Source organism: Cherax quadricarinatus, chromosome 51, assembly GCF_038502225.1.
Source record: "Cherax quadricarinatus isolate ZL_2023a chromosome 51, ASM3850222v1, whole genome shotgun sequence".
Lineage (NCBI taxonomy): Eukaryota > Metazoa > Arthropoda > Malacostraca > Decapoda > Parastacidae > Cherax > Cherax quadricarinatus.
The window spans coordinates 25376001-25393097 of record NC_091342.1 but is presented as its reverse complement, the minus strand read 5'-3'; the positions used below and the strand labels follow the sequence as shown (position 1 = coordinate 25393097).

General features: G+C 40.2%; 1 protein-coding gene across 1 annotated transcript in view; it reads left to right on the top strand.

The window, feature by feature from the left end:
* LOC128694743 (nose resistant to fluoxetine protein 6) overlaps positions 1–17097 on the top strand; it is a gene marked incomplete in the record, with an annotated part of 85087 nt that overhangs the window by 16454 nt on the left and 51536 nt on the right. Inside the window, 3 exon segments of the mRNA XM_070095972.1 lie at positions 12006–12115; positions 13547–13623; positions 16852–16960. Coding sequence (XP_069952073.1) covers positions 12006–12115; positions 13547–13623; positions 16852–16960 — 296 coding nt within the window.

The following is a 17097-nucleotide window of genomic DNA, read 5'->3' as shown; positions in this document are numbered from 1 at the left end:
TCAGGTCCAACTCACACCCACCCACACCCACTCGTGTATTTATCCAACCTATCCTTAAAGCTACACAACGTTCTGGCCTCTAGGCCAGTTTGTTCCACTCATCCACAACTCTATTACCAAACCAGTACTTTCCTATATCCTTCCTGAATCTGAATTTTTCTAACTTAAAACCATTGCTGCGAGTCCTGTCTAGGCTAGATATTTTCAGCACACTATTTACATCCCCTTTATTTATTCCTGTCTTCCATTTATACACCTCAATCATATCCCCCCTAATTCTACGTCTTTCTAGAGAGTGCAGATTCAGGGCCCTTAGTCTATCCTCATAGGGAAGGTTTCTGATACATGGGATCAACTTTGTCATCCTCCTTTGTACATTTTCCAGAGCATTTATATCCATTCTGTAATACGGTGACCAAAACTGTGCAGCATAATCTAAATGAGGCCTAACCAAGGATGTATAGAGTTGAAGAACAACCTGAGGACTCCTATTATTTATGCTTCTTGATATGAAGCCAAGGATTCTGTTAGCTTTATTGCGAACACTTATGCACTGTTGTCTTGGTTTCAGATTACTGCTAACCAGAACTCCTAAATCTTTTTCGCAATCCGTAATATTAAGATCTACATTATTTAGTTTATATGTGGCATGGTTATTGTCCTGTCCAACATTTAGAACTTTGCATTTGTCTATATTAAACTGCATCTGCCACCTCTCCGACCACTGCATCAGTCTATTCAAATCTTCCTGGAGTGCTCTAATGTCCTCGTCAGAATGAATTCGACGGCCTATTTTGGTGTCATCGGCAAACTTGCTGATGTCGCTCTTTATGCCCTCATCTATGTCGTTTATGTATATTGTGAACAGCAGGGGGTCCAACACTGACCCCTGTGGAACACCGCTCGTGACGCTTCCCCACTCTGATTTCTCCCCGTTTATGCAAACTCTCTGCTGCCTATTTGTCAACCATGCCTCTATCCAGGAAAAAATTTCTCCTCCTATTCCATGTGCTTTAATTTTCCTCAATAGTCTCTGATGTGGGACCCTGTCAAAAGCCTTACTGAAGTCCATATACACAATATCATATTCATTACCATGATCTACCTCCTCAAATACCTTAGTGAAAAAAGTTAATAAATTCGTAAGGCAGGAACGCCCCTTTGTAAAACCATGCTGAGATTCGTTGATTAATTTATGCTTTTCAAGGTGGCTACGAACTGCCTCGGCAATTATTGATTCCATAAATTTTCCCACTATGGAGGTTAGGCTTATTTGTTTATAGTTCGAAGCTAAGGACCTGTCACCTGCTTTGAAAATAGGTATCACATTTGCCATTTTCCACTTATCTGGCACCATGCCAGTTTGTAGTGATATGTTGAAAAGATTAGCCAAAGGTTTGCTAAGCTCCTCTTTACATTCCTTTAGAACCCTTGCATACAGTTCATCAGGACCTGGGGATTTGTTAGGTTTTAATTTATCTATTTGCCTAAGGACCATGTCACTTGTGACCCTAATCGTGCACAGTTTATTATCGTCCTGTTACACATAATTTATCATTTCTGGAATATCGCTGGTATCCTCCTGTGTAAAAACTGAGAGGAAGTATGTGTTAAAACTTCTACACATTTCCTTATCACTGTCAGTGAGCTGACCCGAGGAACTTTTGAGTGGGCCTGTCTTGTCCCTGATCTTACTTCTGTATACCTGAAAGAATCCTTTTGGGTTAGTCATCGAATCTCTTGCAACTTTAACCTCATAATCTCTTTTTGCTTTTCTAATTCCTTTTTTTATTTCTCTCTTTAACTGAATATATCGATTTCTTAATTGCCCCTCTCCTCTTTTGATTTGCCTATATATGCCTCTCTTTTGACCAATTAGATATTTTAATCTATTGTTCATCCATTTAGGATCATTTTTGTTTGATCTGATTTCCCCATTTGGAACATAATTTGACTGAGCAGCTAGAACTATGCCCTGGAAAGCGTCATATCGGCATCCATCACCACCTACCTGACCCTTAGTCAGGTCATTCCAGTTCAGCCCACCTAAGTAATTTTTCAGTCCTATGAAATCAGCCAAGCGGAAGTCAGGGACAGAGACTTGATTGCCATTATTAGGGGAATTCCATGATATAATAAAACTGAGTGATTTGTGATCACTTTCCCCAAGCTCATCATTAACCTCAAGATTATTAATTAGTGTTTCCCTACTGGCAAGAACCAAGTCAAGGAGGTTATTTCCCCTAGTTGGCTCTGTCACAAACTGTTTTAAAAAACAATCCTGGATCATATCAAGAAAGTCACCTGACTCTAAATTTCCTGTCAAATTGCTCCAGTCAATCTGTCTATAGTTGAATTCTCCCATTAGCACAACATTTTCGTATGTAGATGCCTTACGAATTTCGTCCCATAGAAGTTTACTGCACTCCCTATCAAGATTTGGGGCCCTGTAAATCACACCAAAAATTAGTTTTTCTCGGCCCTCGAGAAGCTGTAACCAAACAGATTCAGTAGCTGACGCTTATAATTTAATATCTTGTCTAGCACAACAATTTAAATTGTCTCTGACATGCATCGCTACTCCACCACCTTTCCTGTTGACCCTGTCAGTGTGGAATAATTTATAGCCTTGTATGTGACATTCAGAGGGCATCTCTCTATCTTTCAGATTGAGCCAGGTCTCTGTTATAGCAATAATATCTATGTCTCCTGCACTTGTAATTAATCTTAGCTCATCTATCTTATTTCTTACACTCCTGTTATTAGTATAGTAAACCTTAAGGGAGCTAGTCCCTTGCTGCCCTCTGCTGTCCCCCTTTGTTTGCTGACCTGATCTATTGTTTCTATTTATAACTTCATGCTGAATGCCTTTTATACATTTACTGTTTCCAACCCTAGTGTTGCAACCTGCTTGTTTCCCACACACACCCATACCTCTATCTTCCATCAGTTTAAAATCATAGGCATTTCACCAATGGCCTTCTCAATCGAGTCTGCAAGTGCTACCACCCCAGCCCCAGAGAGATGTACCCCATCCCTTGCATACATATCATGTTTGCCATAAAAGTTGTTCCAGTTGTCAATGAATGGGATTGCAAGTTCCTTGCAGTACCTGTCTAGCCAGCAATTTACACCAATTGCCCTAGACAACCATTCATTTCCTACTCCCCTTCTAGGCAAGATGCTACATATGATTGGGATCCCTCCCTTAGACTTAATGAAATCTATAGCTGACCTGTACTTATCTAGCAGCTCTTCTCTCCTACCCTTCCCAATATCATTTCCACCAGCACTGAGACAGATAATGGGCTTGTTCCCATTACCTGACATGATATTATCCAGCCTGTTGACAATGTCCCCAACACCAGCTCCAGGGAAGCACACTCTATCTCTCATCTTCTTATTCCTATTACAAAAAGCACGGTCAATATATCTTACCTGAGAGTCACCAACCACAAGAATGCTCTTACCTCCATTAGCAGGGGCAGTAGTACCCTTACCTTCACTGGCCACTGAAGTACATTCATCCTGAAGAACAGAGAAGCGATTTGCTACCTTCAGATCTTCACTCTTAACTTTCCTTACTCTGATGCGCCTCCCATTACTGTGAACCACTCGCCACTTGTAGCAGGTGCTGGGCTGCACCTCACTGCTGGTAGCCGTTGCTACCTCCCCAACTACAGCCTCCTCACAGCGAGAGACAGACTGCACCTCACTGCTAGAAGCCTCATTCCCCACAACTCCAGCCACCTCACACTCTCTCCCAGACCCATTGAGGTGGACCTTCAGCCTCCTAATCTCCTCCTGGAGAAGCAAGACCTCCTCCTTCAACTCTCCAACCTCAATTTTTAAAACACTGCAGAAGCAAGCCATGCTTTGTAACCGTCCACGCTAATCCCCAAAGCAGCTCAGGGTCTGTGACCTCACGTGACGACTGACCACTGACCACTCATCCACTCATCCACAACTCTATTACCAAACCAGTGCTTTCCTATATCCTTCCTGAATCTGAATTTTTCCAATGTAAAACCATGGTTGCCAGTCGTCTGTTAGATATTTTTAGTATGCTATTTACATCCTGTTTATTAATTCCTGTTTTCCATTTATACACCTTAATCATATTCCCCTAATTCTGCGCCTTTCAAGAGTGTAGATTCAGGGTCCTCAGTCTATCCTCATAGTGAAGATTTCTGATCCATGGGATCAACTTTGTCATCCTCGTCTGTACGTTTTCCGGTGCATTTATATCCATTCTATAATAAGGTGACCAGAACTGTGCAGTATAATTTAAATGAGCCCTAACCAAAGGTATATAGCTGAACAACCTGAGGGCTTCCATTATTTATACTTCTTGCTATGAAGCCAAGGACTCTGTTAGCTTTATTGCGAACACTTATGCAGTTTTGTCATGGTTTCAGATTACTGCTAACCAGAACTCCTAAATCCTTTTTCGCAATCCGTAATATTAAGATTTACATTATTTAGTTTATATATGGCATGGTTATTTTCATGTCCAACATTTAGAACTTTGCATTTGTTTATATTAAACTGCATCTGCCACTTCTCCGACCACTGCATCAGTCTATTCAAATCATCCTGGAGTGTTCTAATGTCCTCATTAGAATGAATTGGACGGCCTATTTTGGTGTCATCAGCAAATTTGCTTATGTGGCTATTTATTCCCTCATCTATGTCGTTTATGCAAATTGTGCACAACAAGAGGCCCAACACTGACCCCTGTGGAACACCGCTTGTGACGTGCCCCCATTCTGATTTCTCCCCATTTATGCAAACTCCCTAGTGCCTATTTGTTAACCATGCCTCTACCCAAGAAAAAAATTCTCCTATTCCGTGTGCCTTAAGTTTTTTCAACAGCCTCTGATGTGGAACTCTATCGAAAACCTTACTAAATTCCATATACACAATATCACATTCAATACCATTATCTACCTCCTCAAATACCTTAGTGAAGAAAGTTAGTAGATTCGTAAGACAGGAACGCCCCTTTGTAAAACCGTGCTGAGATTAATCAATTTATGACTTTCAAGATGGCTACAAATTGCTTCGGCAATTATTGATTCCATAAATTTACCAACATTTGCAGTTTTCCACTTGTCTGGCACTATGCCAGTTTGTAGTAATGTATTGAAAAGATTAGCAAAAGGTATACTAAGTTCCTCTTCACATTCCTTTAAAACCCTTGCAAACAGTTCATCAGGGCCTGGGGATTTGTTAGGTTTTAATTTCTATATTTGTCTGAGGACCATGTCACTAGTTACCCTAATCGTGCATAGTTTATCGTCCTGTTCAACATTATCTCTTATTTCGGGAATTTCGCTAGTATCTTGCTGAGTAAAAACTGAGAGGAAGTAGGTATTGAAAAGTTCACACATTTCCTTATCACTGTCAGTGATCTGACCTGAGTTACTCTTAAGCCGGCCTATCTTGTCCCTAAACTTACTTCTGTATACCTGAAAGAACCCTTTTAGGTTAGTTTTCGAATCCCTTGTGACTTTAGCCTCATAATCCCTTTTTACTTTTCTTATTCCTTTTTTTATTTCTATCTTTAATTGAATATATTGATTTCTTAACTGCCCATCCCCTCTTTTGATACGCCTACATGTGCCTCTCTTTTGGCCAATGAGATGTTTTCATCTATTGTTCATCCATTTGGAATCATTTTTTAGATCTGATTTCCCTACTCGGAACAAAAGTCGTCTGGGCAGCCAGCACCATTTTCTGAAATATGTCATATTGGCAACCAACTCTACCTACCTGACACATAGTAAGGTAGTCCCAATTTAGCCCACCCAGGTAATTTCTCATACCCATGAAGTTGGCCAAGCGGAAATCTGGGGCAGGAACTTGATTGCAGTTATCTGGGGCAGGAACTTGATTGCAGTTATCTGGGTAATTCCATGATATATTGAAACTAAGTGATTTGTGATCGCTTTTCCCTAGCTCATCACTAACCTCAAGATTATTAACTAGTGATTCTTTGTTGGCAAGAACCAAGTCAAGCAGACTGTTTCCTCTAGTCGGTTCTGTCACAAACTGTTTTAAAAAAACAGTCTTGAATCGTATCAAGAAAGTCACTAGACTCAAGATTTCCTGTCACATTTTTCCAATCAATTTGTCTAAAGTTAAAATCTCCCATTAACACAACATTTTCATATCTAGACACCTTATGAATTTCGTCCCATAGCAGCCTATTGAACTCCCAATCAAGGTTTTTGGGGCTTATAAATCGCACCAAAAATAAATTTTTCACAACCTTCGAGAAACTGTAGTCAAACAGATTGTGTCCGATGTTTCTAATCTTACATCTTGTCTAAGACAATTTAAATTATCTCTGACATACATCGCCACTCCACCACCTTTCCTATTGATCTCTCAGTGTGGAATAGTTTATAACCCTGTATGTTGCATTCAGAAGACATTTCTCAATCAAGTTGAACTAGGTCTCTGTTACAGCAATAATATCTACATTACCTGCACTTGCAAGTAATCTTAGCTCATCTATCTTATTTCTTAGATTCCTACTATTTGTATAGTAAACCTTAAGGGAGCTAGTCACTCGTTGCCCTCTACTATCTCTCTGTGTGCTGAGCAATTACTTTGCCTTTACTAGCAACTTTATTTTGTATGTCTTTTAAACATATCCCTTGGGTATCCTGATAATATCTGATGTTTTCAAACTTAATACTGCAGCCTGATTGTTTCCCACTAACACCCATACCTCTGTAATCTATCTGTTTAAATTCCTAGACAAGTAATCAATGACCCCTTCAATCGAATTGGCTAATGCAACCACTCCAGCTCCAGAGAGATGAACCCCATCCGTTGAATACATATCATGCTTGCCATAGAATTTGTCCCAGTTGTCAGTGAATGGGATTGCAAGTTCCTTGCAGTACCTGTCTAACCAGCAGTTTATACCAATTGCCCTAGACATCCATTCATTGCCCACTCCCCTTCTAGGCAAGATGCTACATATGATTGGGATCCCTCCCTTGGACCTGACAACTTCTATGGCTGACCTGTACTTATCCAGCAGCTCCTGCCTCCTGCCCTTCCCAATGTCATTTCCACCAGCACTAAGACAGATAATGGGCTTGTTCCCATTACCTAAACATACTATTATCCAACCTGCTTACTATGTCACCAACACCAGCTTCCGGGAGGCACACCCTCTGTTTGACCTTCCTATCTCTGTTATAAAAAGCACGGCCCATATATCTTACCTGAGAATCTCCTACAATTAGAATATTCTTACCTTGATTAGCAGGGGAGTCAGTGGTACCTTTAACCTCACTAACTACTGAAGTACACTCGTCCTGGAGAACAAAGAATCGATTTCCTACCTTCACATCTTCTCTATTAACTTTCCTTATCTTCCTTCTTCCTGAAGTGTGAACCACTTGCCACTTAAAAACAGCTGCAACTCTTTAGCTCACTGCTGGTATCCTTTTTCCCTCACCAGCTCCCACCAGTTTTTACAGTTTTTACACAGTTTTTACAAAGGAAGACACTAACAATATTCCAGTAATTAATTTTTATAGTGGGCTAGAAGAAGATAAATTATGTAACATCACAGTCACTAGTGAAATGGTTGTGAAGCAGATAGACAGACTGAAGCAAAATAAGTCGCCGGGTCCTGATGAGGTTTTTTCAAGGGTTCTTAAGGAATGCAAAATGGAACTCTGTGAACCATTAACTAATATTTTTAATTTATCTCTTCAAACAGGTGTAGTGTCTGATATGTGGAAGATGGCTAATGTAATTCCTATTTTTAAAACAGGGGACAAGTCGTTACCGTCAAATTACCGCCCAATAAGCCTGACCTCAATTGTAGGCAAAATACTAGAGTCAATTATAGCTGAGATTATAAGAAGCCATCTCGATAAGCATAGCTTGATTAATGATACTCAGCATGGATTCACAAGAGGCCGGTCTTGTCTAACTAATTTATTAACTTTCTTCAGTAAAGCTTTTGAGGCTGTTGACCACGATAAAGAATTTGATATTATTTACTTAGATTTTAGTAAGGCTTTTGATAGAGTTCCGCACCATAGACTGTTAAAGAAAGTGGCAGCTCATGGCATTGGGGGAAAAGTGCTCTCGTGGATCGAGTCATGGCTCACTGACAGGAAGCAGAGTGTGTCCATAAATGGGGTTAAATCCGAGTGGGGATCAGTAACAAGTGGCGTTCCACAGGGATCAGTCTTGGGTCCGTTGTTGTTTATAATATATATCAATGATCTTGATGAGGGAATTACTAGTGATATGAGCAAATTCGCCGATGACACAAAGATAGGTAGGATAATTGATTCAAACGTAGATGTTATGGAACTTCAGGAGGATTTAAACCCTATTCTTGGCCAGAAAAGTGGCAGATGCAGTTCAATGTAGATAAATGCAAGGTTCTGAAGCTTGGGAGTGCCCATAACCCTAGTACTTATAAGTTAAATGATGTAGAACTTAGCCATACAGATTGCGAAAAGGACTTGGGGGTTATGGTGAGCAGCAACCTTAAACCAAGACAGCAATGCCTAAGCGTACGTAATAAGGCAAATAGATTACTGGGATTTATATCAAGAAGTGTAAGCAACAGAAGTCCAGAGGTCATACTGCAGCTTTATACATCATTAGTAAGGCCTCACCTAGATTATGCAGCTCAGTTCTGGTCTCCATATTACAAAATGGACATAAATTCGTTAGAAAACATTCAGCGTAGGATGACTAAATTAATACATAGCATTAGAAATCTTCCTTATGAAGAAAGATTGAAGACTCTTAAGTTACATTCACTTGTTAGACGAAGAATGAGGGGAGACCTGATCGAAGTGTATAAGTGGAAGATAGATATTAATAAAGGGGATATTAATAAGGTCTTGAGGGTGTCTCTCCAAGAGAGAACCCGCAGTAATGGATTTAAATTAGATAAGTTTAGATTTAGAAAGAACATAGGAAAGTATTGGTTTGGAAATAGGGTAGTTGATGAGTGGAACAGTCTACCTAGTTGGGTTATTGAGGCTAGGACTTTGGGTAGTTTCAAATTTAGGTTGGATAAGTACATGAGTGGGAGGGGTTGGATTTGAGTGGGACTTGCACATCGGAGCTTATTTCTTGGGTGGCATTGAAAATTGGGTTGGGCAAATGTTTTGTTAGTGGGATGAATTGTAAAGGACCTGCCTAGTATGGGCCAACAGGCCTCCTGCAGTGTTCCTCCTTTCTTATGTTATGTTCTTATATTATCTCACACTCACTCCCAAGTCCATCTTGGCGAAGCTTCAGCCTCCCATTTTCCTCCTGAAGAAGTAGAACCTCCTTCTTCAGTACTTTAACCTGGGATTCCAAGACACTTCAGCAGGCCATGGTGCTCACTAACACCCCACGCTAATTCCCAGACAGCTTAGGACAGTGACCACGTGACCACGGTTGTAACGTAACGTTAGTAAACAATTGCTAAAGCGTAACCCAAAGCCTATCCTTGACCCTGATCTTTAGCATATAAGGCGCAGGGTGATTTTCCAAGACTTCCTGTGGAGAAGAAAAGCGAGCCTTATGTGCTTGAAAATAGGGCACATCCCATTTCCCAGGCGATCTATGACTCATGTTAGTTTAGCGCTTCCCCTTGATTATCATAATACTATTATTATTATTATCTCTCGCAGCATTTTCTTAGTTCTTTGTAAAAATGTAATCTCTGGAAATGTGTCCCTCCATAAAGCCTCCTTGCTTCTCTATTAACTTTTATGGACTTTTTCGATGTCTCAATTATTACTCTGTCGTAAATATTAGCTCCTACTCACTGAAGATTTAATTCCTCGATGGCTTGTACACTCAGTTTATTGTGAGCCTCTGTGTGGAGGGCTGCGGGTGAGCGAAGGTTCAGGGAAACACCACCGTGTGAAGATGATGAAGAGGAAGAAGAAGTAAAGGAAGATGAAGACGTGGAACAAGATGAAGACAATGAAGAAGAACAAGACAGCGAAGAAGGCGAAGACCTAGACAAAGAACAAGAAGATGACGAAGAAGACGAAGCAAAAGCTGAAGACTAAGAAGACGAAGCAAAAGCTGAAGACTAAGAAGACGAAGCAAAAGCTGAAGACTAAGAAGTTTTCGACGAAGACGATAAATAGACAACGACTTGATGACGTGAAAGAAACAAGATAATGAAAAACAAAAGAGGAAATCGAGAACATGCTTTTGACAATTAACCCCAGGATTGCCCAGCTAACTCTCGCTGTGCACCTGTCAGCCCAGCTAAACTGTGGTCTTAGTTAAGGATAGTAAGGCGGACCTCCCCCCCCTCTCCCCAAACACACACAAGGGACACAAGTCGTATTCCAAAATCCAGGCCAGTGTGTTCACATTCGCCCACTTCATGAGGGTACTTATGCGCACACGAAGCTGACACTGTCTTCCTTACTGAGGAACACTTTGAGTGTCAGACTTAGTAACTTTGTCACCGCCTTCGTTGCTGACCGCTTTAACAGCCTCCCGGAAATGAAGTTTCCTGAAGTTGATTCTTCAGAATGCTCGGGATCATGAACCAGCATCCTTCCGGTGTACATATCTCTCCCAGAATCACCCGTGCTCATGGAGACAGATGCACTCATCCCTGAAACAACCAAGCCCACCCCACTACTGACCCTTCAGTCTCAGGACTACATTACGCAACGAATACCTCTCCTGCACCCACCATTGACACTTTAGACCCAGAAATTGAAGCCACCGCTGAAACTATTGCCAGTTGTTAACCAGAAGTAAAAGGAGTGAAAGCAGTTATCACTAGCTTACAGAATATAAAAGCTGACGACCATATCCCCAACCTTGAATGCTAAAAAATATTAGCACTGTGAATTCCAAGGAGCTATACACAAATGGTGCCGTAAAATTCGCCTGCTGCCCTCCGTACATCAGTTCACTGTTCAGATTACCACTGAGCTCTGTTTACTCTGGCCCAGTAAGGACGTGTATATTCTGTGATGCAAATGATCCACGAGTAGTCAGCTTATCTTCATGTAGAGTTCTGTTGGTGCTTGGGCTATGTTGGTGTCCTGGGGAATAAACGGACAGATGGTTCCTATAACGAATTTACCCTATACCAGACTTATAATGACTTCGTGGGTCATTTGTATAGATTATGCCATTGGAAAACTGCAGGCTTGGTGGGTCCTACAGATGAGAAATAAGTTACACAACGTTCACTAGGACGTTTGGCCTTCTTCCTTCAATAGGAATCGCCACTTTGAGACTAAACTCGCCCGTAGCCACCTATTTGCAGGCTTCCTTATCACCCCATTTCCCATCCACTCTGCGTAGCGTGTGGCGTGCAGCTGACTGTGGAGCGCATTTTAATTATTTGCGCATGGCTTAGGTCTTCTCACTTTCGTTGTGGTTTTCATAATTACCATAGTTATCAGTAAGGATCTTGGAAACATTTCAGTGGAGTCATTTGACATTTAGAATTTAATGGGATTTTTAACTGATGTTGGTTACTTTACCTTGGTAGAGCATTATTTTAGTGAATAATTTATTCAGTCTTGCAGCGTCCTATTGTGTCAGTTTAATATTTTTTTTCCTTATCTGTGTTGTATTTATATTTTATTGTCAAGAATACTGAATGATCATTATGGTCAAAGAGATCCTCGAGTTTCAGAACCGTCATCCTACCTAACAAAACCAAGTACAGGTCGATCCTGGGTGTGTACTATATTTTTCATTAGAATGCTTTTGGATGTAAGACACACACATTACTGAAAAGTACCTAAGTACTGTTAGATAAAAGTACTAATGAATGACCTATCCAGCATTAGTGATTTTCCTAAATGTAATGATGCTGTTATCAGGTGAAAATGAACTTTTCCCATTAGCCTCCATTCGCCCGGAAATCAAACTAGATTCCTCTAGATTGTGAATCAAACGCTCCACTAGTGAGCTACAGGTTAGCAGGATTGGGCGAAGAGCAGACAGTGATGTAATGTTTTATACTGCAGGAGTCTTTGAACGGGACGATGCAGGAACACGGGATACAAGTTGTGAATGTCAGGTGCTTTACTGACGATGATCCTCCAGACAGCCTCATCCCAGAGGACAAGGCTATGCTGTAAGTGTTCTGACATTCTCTCTCTCTCTCTCTCTCTCTCTCTCTCTCTCTCTCTCTCTCTCTCTCTCTCTCTCTCTCTCTCTCTCTCTCTCTCTCTCTCTCTCTCTCTCTTTTCTCTTTTGTCTCATTTCTCTCACACACTTTTCTCTCCTGTTTCTCTTCTCTCTTTTTTCTCTCATTTCTCTCTCTTTTCTCTCTCTCTCTCTCTCCGTTTTTTTCACTTTAACATAAAATATGTTAAGAATCACTGATACACATTCCTTCCTCTTCAATTTTCAGGCAAGTAGCCGTTTTCTTATCCCCCATTACTTCTCGGCTCTACTTTCCTGTTTTATCATTGTAATTATCCTTTGTCTATTCTTTATGTTAAATATAATTAATTCATTATGGAAACAGGGGGACAGCAAGAGCCTTAATTGGGCTAGAGCTTCACAAATGGAGCAAGGGGAAAAAGATTTATATATATATATATATATATATATATATATATATATATATATATATATATATATATATATATATATATATATGCAATAAGATCACAGTAAACAGGTGATTTCAAAATATGCAAAACAACCACTCTGAAAGAATAGAGAAATTCCAAGCGCTTTCGTGACTACTCACATTATCAAGGAACTATCTTGATAATGTGAGTAGTCACGAAAGCGCTTGGAATTTCTTTATTCTTTCAGAGTGGTTGTTTTGTGTATATATATATAATATATATATATATATATATATATATATATATATATATATATATATATATATATACATATATATATATATATATATATATATATATATATATATATATATATATATATATATATATATATATATATATATATATATATATATGCACACACATATGAATCATGTAGTTTATTTTCCGCGGCTAGATTCTCCGCGTTTACGCTGTTTGGCGCATTAGGGTTTAGCGCCGTCTTATAAATATTAAATTGAATTATATTATGACGTTTATTATTATGATGGTTCACTTACATGAGGCCTGTGTTAGTACGATGTTTCGCCCGTATGAGTTTTTATCAAGGTACTTGTTACACTTTCTTGAGGGTAAAAGTCTGGTTAACAAAGGTCTCCTTTAGCTGCCTCTTGTTCGCTGCGCTATACTTTATCTGAGTGACCTGGTGTGACCTTTCTGCTTGGCTGAGTGGCCTGGTGTAACCTGTCTGCTGGGCTGAGTGAGCGAGTGTGACCTCTCCGATTGGCTGAGTAGCTTTGTGTGACCTCTCCGCTTAGCTGAGTGGCCTGATTTGACCTCTCCGTTTGACTGAGTGGTCTGGTATGACCTAGTGACCTAGTGTGACTGACTGGCCGTGTGTGACCCCTCAGCTTGGCTGAGTGACCTAGTGATACCTCTCTGGCTAAATGACCTGATGGGATCTGATGTGACCTCTCCCCCCACAGGTCGATCCTGGGTGTGTTCGGTGCCCTGGTGGTGCTGGCCACAATCTACGACATCATCACTGTTCATTTCGGCCTCAGTAAGTCAACACAACCTTCATCTTAGATACTTTAACAAACAAAATAATTTATTAGTGGTCTGTCACTCAGATCAGTTTTGTTTATAATTAGTCATTGATGATTAAAAAACATATGCAGTAGTTAGGTATCTTTATTATTGAAATTTTTCGCCTACATAGTAGGCTTCTTCAGTCAGGTTGCAGGTGTAGTAGAGAAATGAAGATGTAGTCAGTTCATTAACCTTGGAGAAGTCGTATAAGTGGTAGTCCCTCAGCCTGGAGAAGAGCTCAGCTTCATGGTCTGGAACGATAAGTTAAGTTTTAGCATCATTATTATGCACCCCTATACCCATCCTGCGGGCGATAGTCAAAAGATTATAGAGGTACATAATGGGCCCAAGGACTGGGCCCATTATGTACAAGTTAAAATGGTAATGAACTATTTGCATGTTTATATCTGGAAAGATATGGAGGTGAAGAATGAGTGGGACACCTTTAATGGTTTAATTCATCAAAGTATCTTATTATCAAGCTCTATACGTCAGTACAAATCAGTCTGTTGCTGAGGTTGCCAACCTTCACGGAGGGTGCTGTAGCGCCGGTGAAGAGCTCTTGGCAGAAGAAATTGGAGCTAACCCTCCCTTTCCTAGAATCAAACCTAATTAGCTTCCATTTCCCCATGAATTGTATGATCCGTATGGGTTCAGTGTTTTCCAGTGCATTTATATTTAAGGTTATCATACTTAGCCCTCTGGAGAAGTGAGTAATAGGCAGAGCGAAATGAAACTCACTCTGCATTGTCTCAGAGAATTTCCCCTACTACCTGTTGCTGTCATGCAACATCGCATAGCTCCTGACGACGCACAAGAGTGTGAAAGATCTTGAGCTAAAGATTTCCACCCCATGTGGCTTGTTCTGCATTGTTAACATCACCTGTTTGCGACTGTTTTGTGTGTGTGTGTGTGTGTGTGTGTGTGTGTGTGTGTGTACTCGCCAATTTGTGGTTGCAGGGGTCGATTCATAGCTCCTGTGTGTATTTGTGTTAGTTACCAGGTGTCATATAAGGCACTTTTCGATAGACACTTTGCCTTTTTTGTGTGTATACTGTATACTCACCTAACTGGGGTTGCAGGGGTCGATTCATAGCTCCAGGTCCCGCATCTTGACAGGTCGCTACTATGTGTGTGTGTGTGTGTGTGTGTATGTGTGTGTGTGTATGTGTGTGTGTGTGTGTGTGTGTGTGTGTGTTTGTGTGTGTGTGTGTGTGTGTGTGTGTGTGTGTGTGTGTGTGTGTGTGTGTGTGTGTGTGTGTGTGTGTGTGTGTGTGTGTGTGTGTGTGTGTGTGTGTGTGTGTGTGTGTGTGCCCGTGAAGGTAAAAACTTATTCGTCTCCATATAATTAATATCTTAGCCCCATAATATTTCGACAAAATATTTCAAACTTTAATAAATAAAATAAGTAAATTTTTATCTTAAAAAAAACATTATTAGCAGTCACATAATGTTTAAATCATTTATGAAAAATAATATTTAAACTTTGTTCCTGACATATATAAATTAACCTTTTTTATAAAAAATTACCAGAAATATGTAATTAGCTGATATAGAAATTATAAGTAATTAGTTTTCATCAACGTTATAAATATATTGTAGCCACATTTTCTTTATGTTTTCAGGGCACAGAGTGCATTAAATATTTAACAAGATTATAGCGGAGTCATCAGTCAGTGCGGGTTATTAGTACTATAATAGGGAGGGAAGATGGGAGGGAGGTAGGATGGAGGGAGGTAGGATGGAGGGAGGTAGGATGGAGGGAGGTAGGATGGAGGGAGGTAGGATGGAGGGAGGGAAGATGGAGGGAGGTAGGATGGGAGGGAGGTAGGATGGAGGGAGGTAGGATGGAGGGAGGTAGGATGGAGGGAGGTAGGATGGAGGGAGGTAGGATGGAGGGAGGTAGGATGGAGGGAGGTAGGATGGAGGGAGGAAGTACACAGTGAGGGTAGATGAACGGTGGGGGGTAAGACTTGAGGATAGTGGGGCGGAAGGAGTTAGGACGAAGGAAGAGAGAGAGAGAGAGAGAGGGAGAGAGAGAGAGAGAGAGAGAGAGAGAGAGAGAGAGAGAGAGAGCGAAAGCGAGAGAGAATAAATGAAGGAAATAAGAAGAGGGCAATACAAATAGCACAAAGGAATTAACATGTATAACTATAGCATCAATATATAACACGTATAAACATACTAACAATGTATAACACGTATAACTACACCAGCAACGTATAAGACGTATAACTAATTTATTAATAATTTCTACAAACTCTACAAACTCTCTTAACTAAACTTGTCAGCAGGACTTGTAAACCAGACCTAACATGCTTCTACATTTTTCTCTGATGCCTTGGGGTTTCCCACCTGGATTTCATAAAAGTTCGATCAGAATAACAATTTTGTTTAACGAGGTGGTGAGCCTCTGAAATATGTGGAATGTTAATGTAATTATTTTTGTTTTACAGGGGAAATGTATAGTGACACAAGTGGAGGTAAACACATTGTAAATTACCAGTAAATCTTCAGAATGCTAATATTAAGATCAGGAATGTTGGTAGCTGGAATACTGGAATGTTGGTACTTGGAATTCTGGAAAGTTGGTAGTAGGAATACTGGAAAGTTGGTAGTAGGAATACTGGAATGTTGGTAGTAGGAATACTGGAATGTTAGTAGCTGGAATACTGGAATGTTGGTAGCTGGAATAATGGAATGTTGGTACTTGGAATACTGGAATGTTGGTAGCAGGAATAATGAAATGTTGGTAGCAGGAATAATGAAATGTTGGTAGCAGGAATAATGGAATGTTGGTAGCAGGAATAATGGAATGTTGGTAGCAGGAATAATGGAATGTTGGTAGCAGGAATAATGGAATGTTGGTAGCAGGAATAATGGAATGTTAGTTGGAATACTGGTATACAGAAAGGAATACATGAATACATATATAGTAGGAATATTTTATTGTTAGTGGCAGGCATACAGCATTTATATACGCAGCAGGAACGTAACAGTGCATTTATCAGGAATACAGGATGTACAGTATATTACAGCAATACTGTAAAATAAATATCCGAAATGGTCCAGTGGGTTGTAAACAAATGTAAATATTTAAGTGAAGCAAGCAAATATACATATATTGCATGGTTGATGGAAGTTGAAAGTTTCTGGAATGAGACTAAATGCAATGGAACCGACGTGTTTGTGTTTGCAGAACAGTGGAGGGAGTTTCTGTGCTTCAGCTTGTACAGAAATATGAAGAGAGTATTCACCTATGATGTCCCTGAAGGTGCAGACATCATCACCTGTCTGCCAGCGCTCAGGTGAGCTCCTCAGGCTAAAAGACACTTGTATTATTACTAAGATAAATGGCCTACAATACTATGTTCTTTGAATCGTTCTCCTTCTCAAACCTTATCTCCATATACCACACAGTTCCTAATTTCATCTTTAGCTGAAC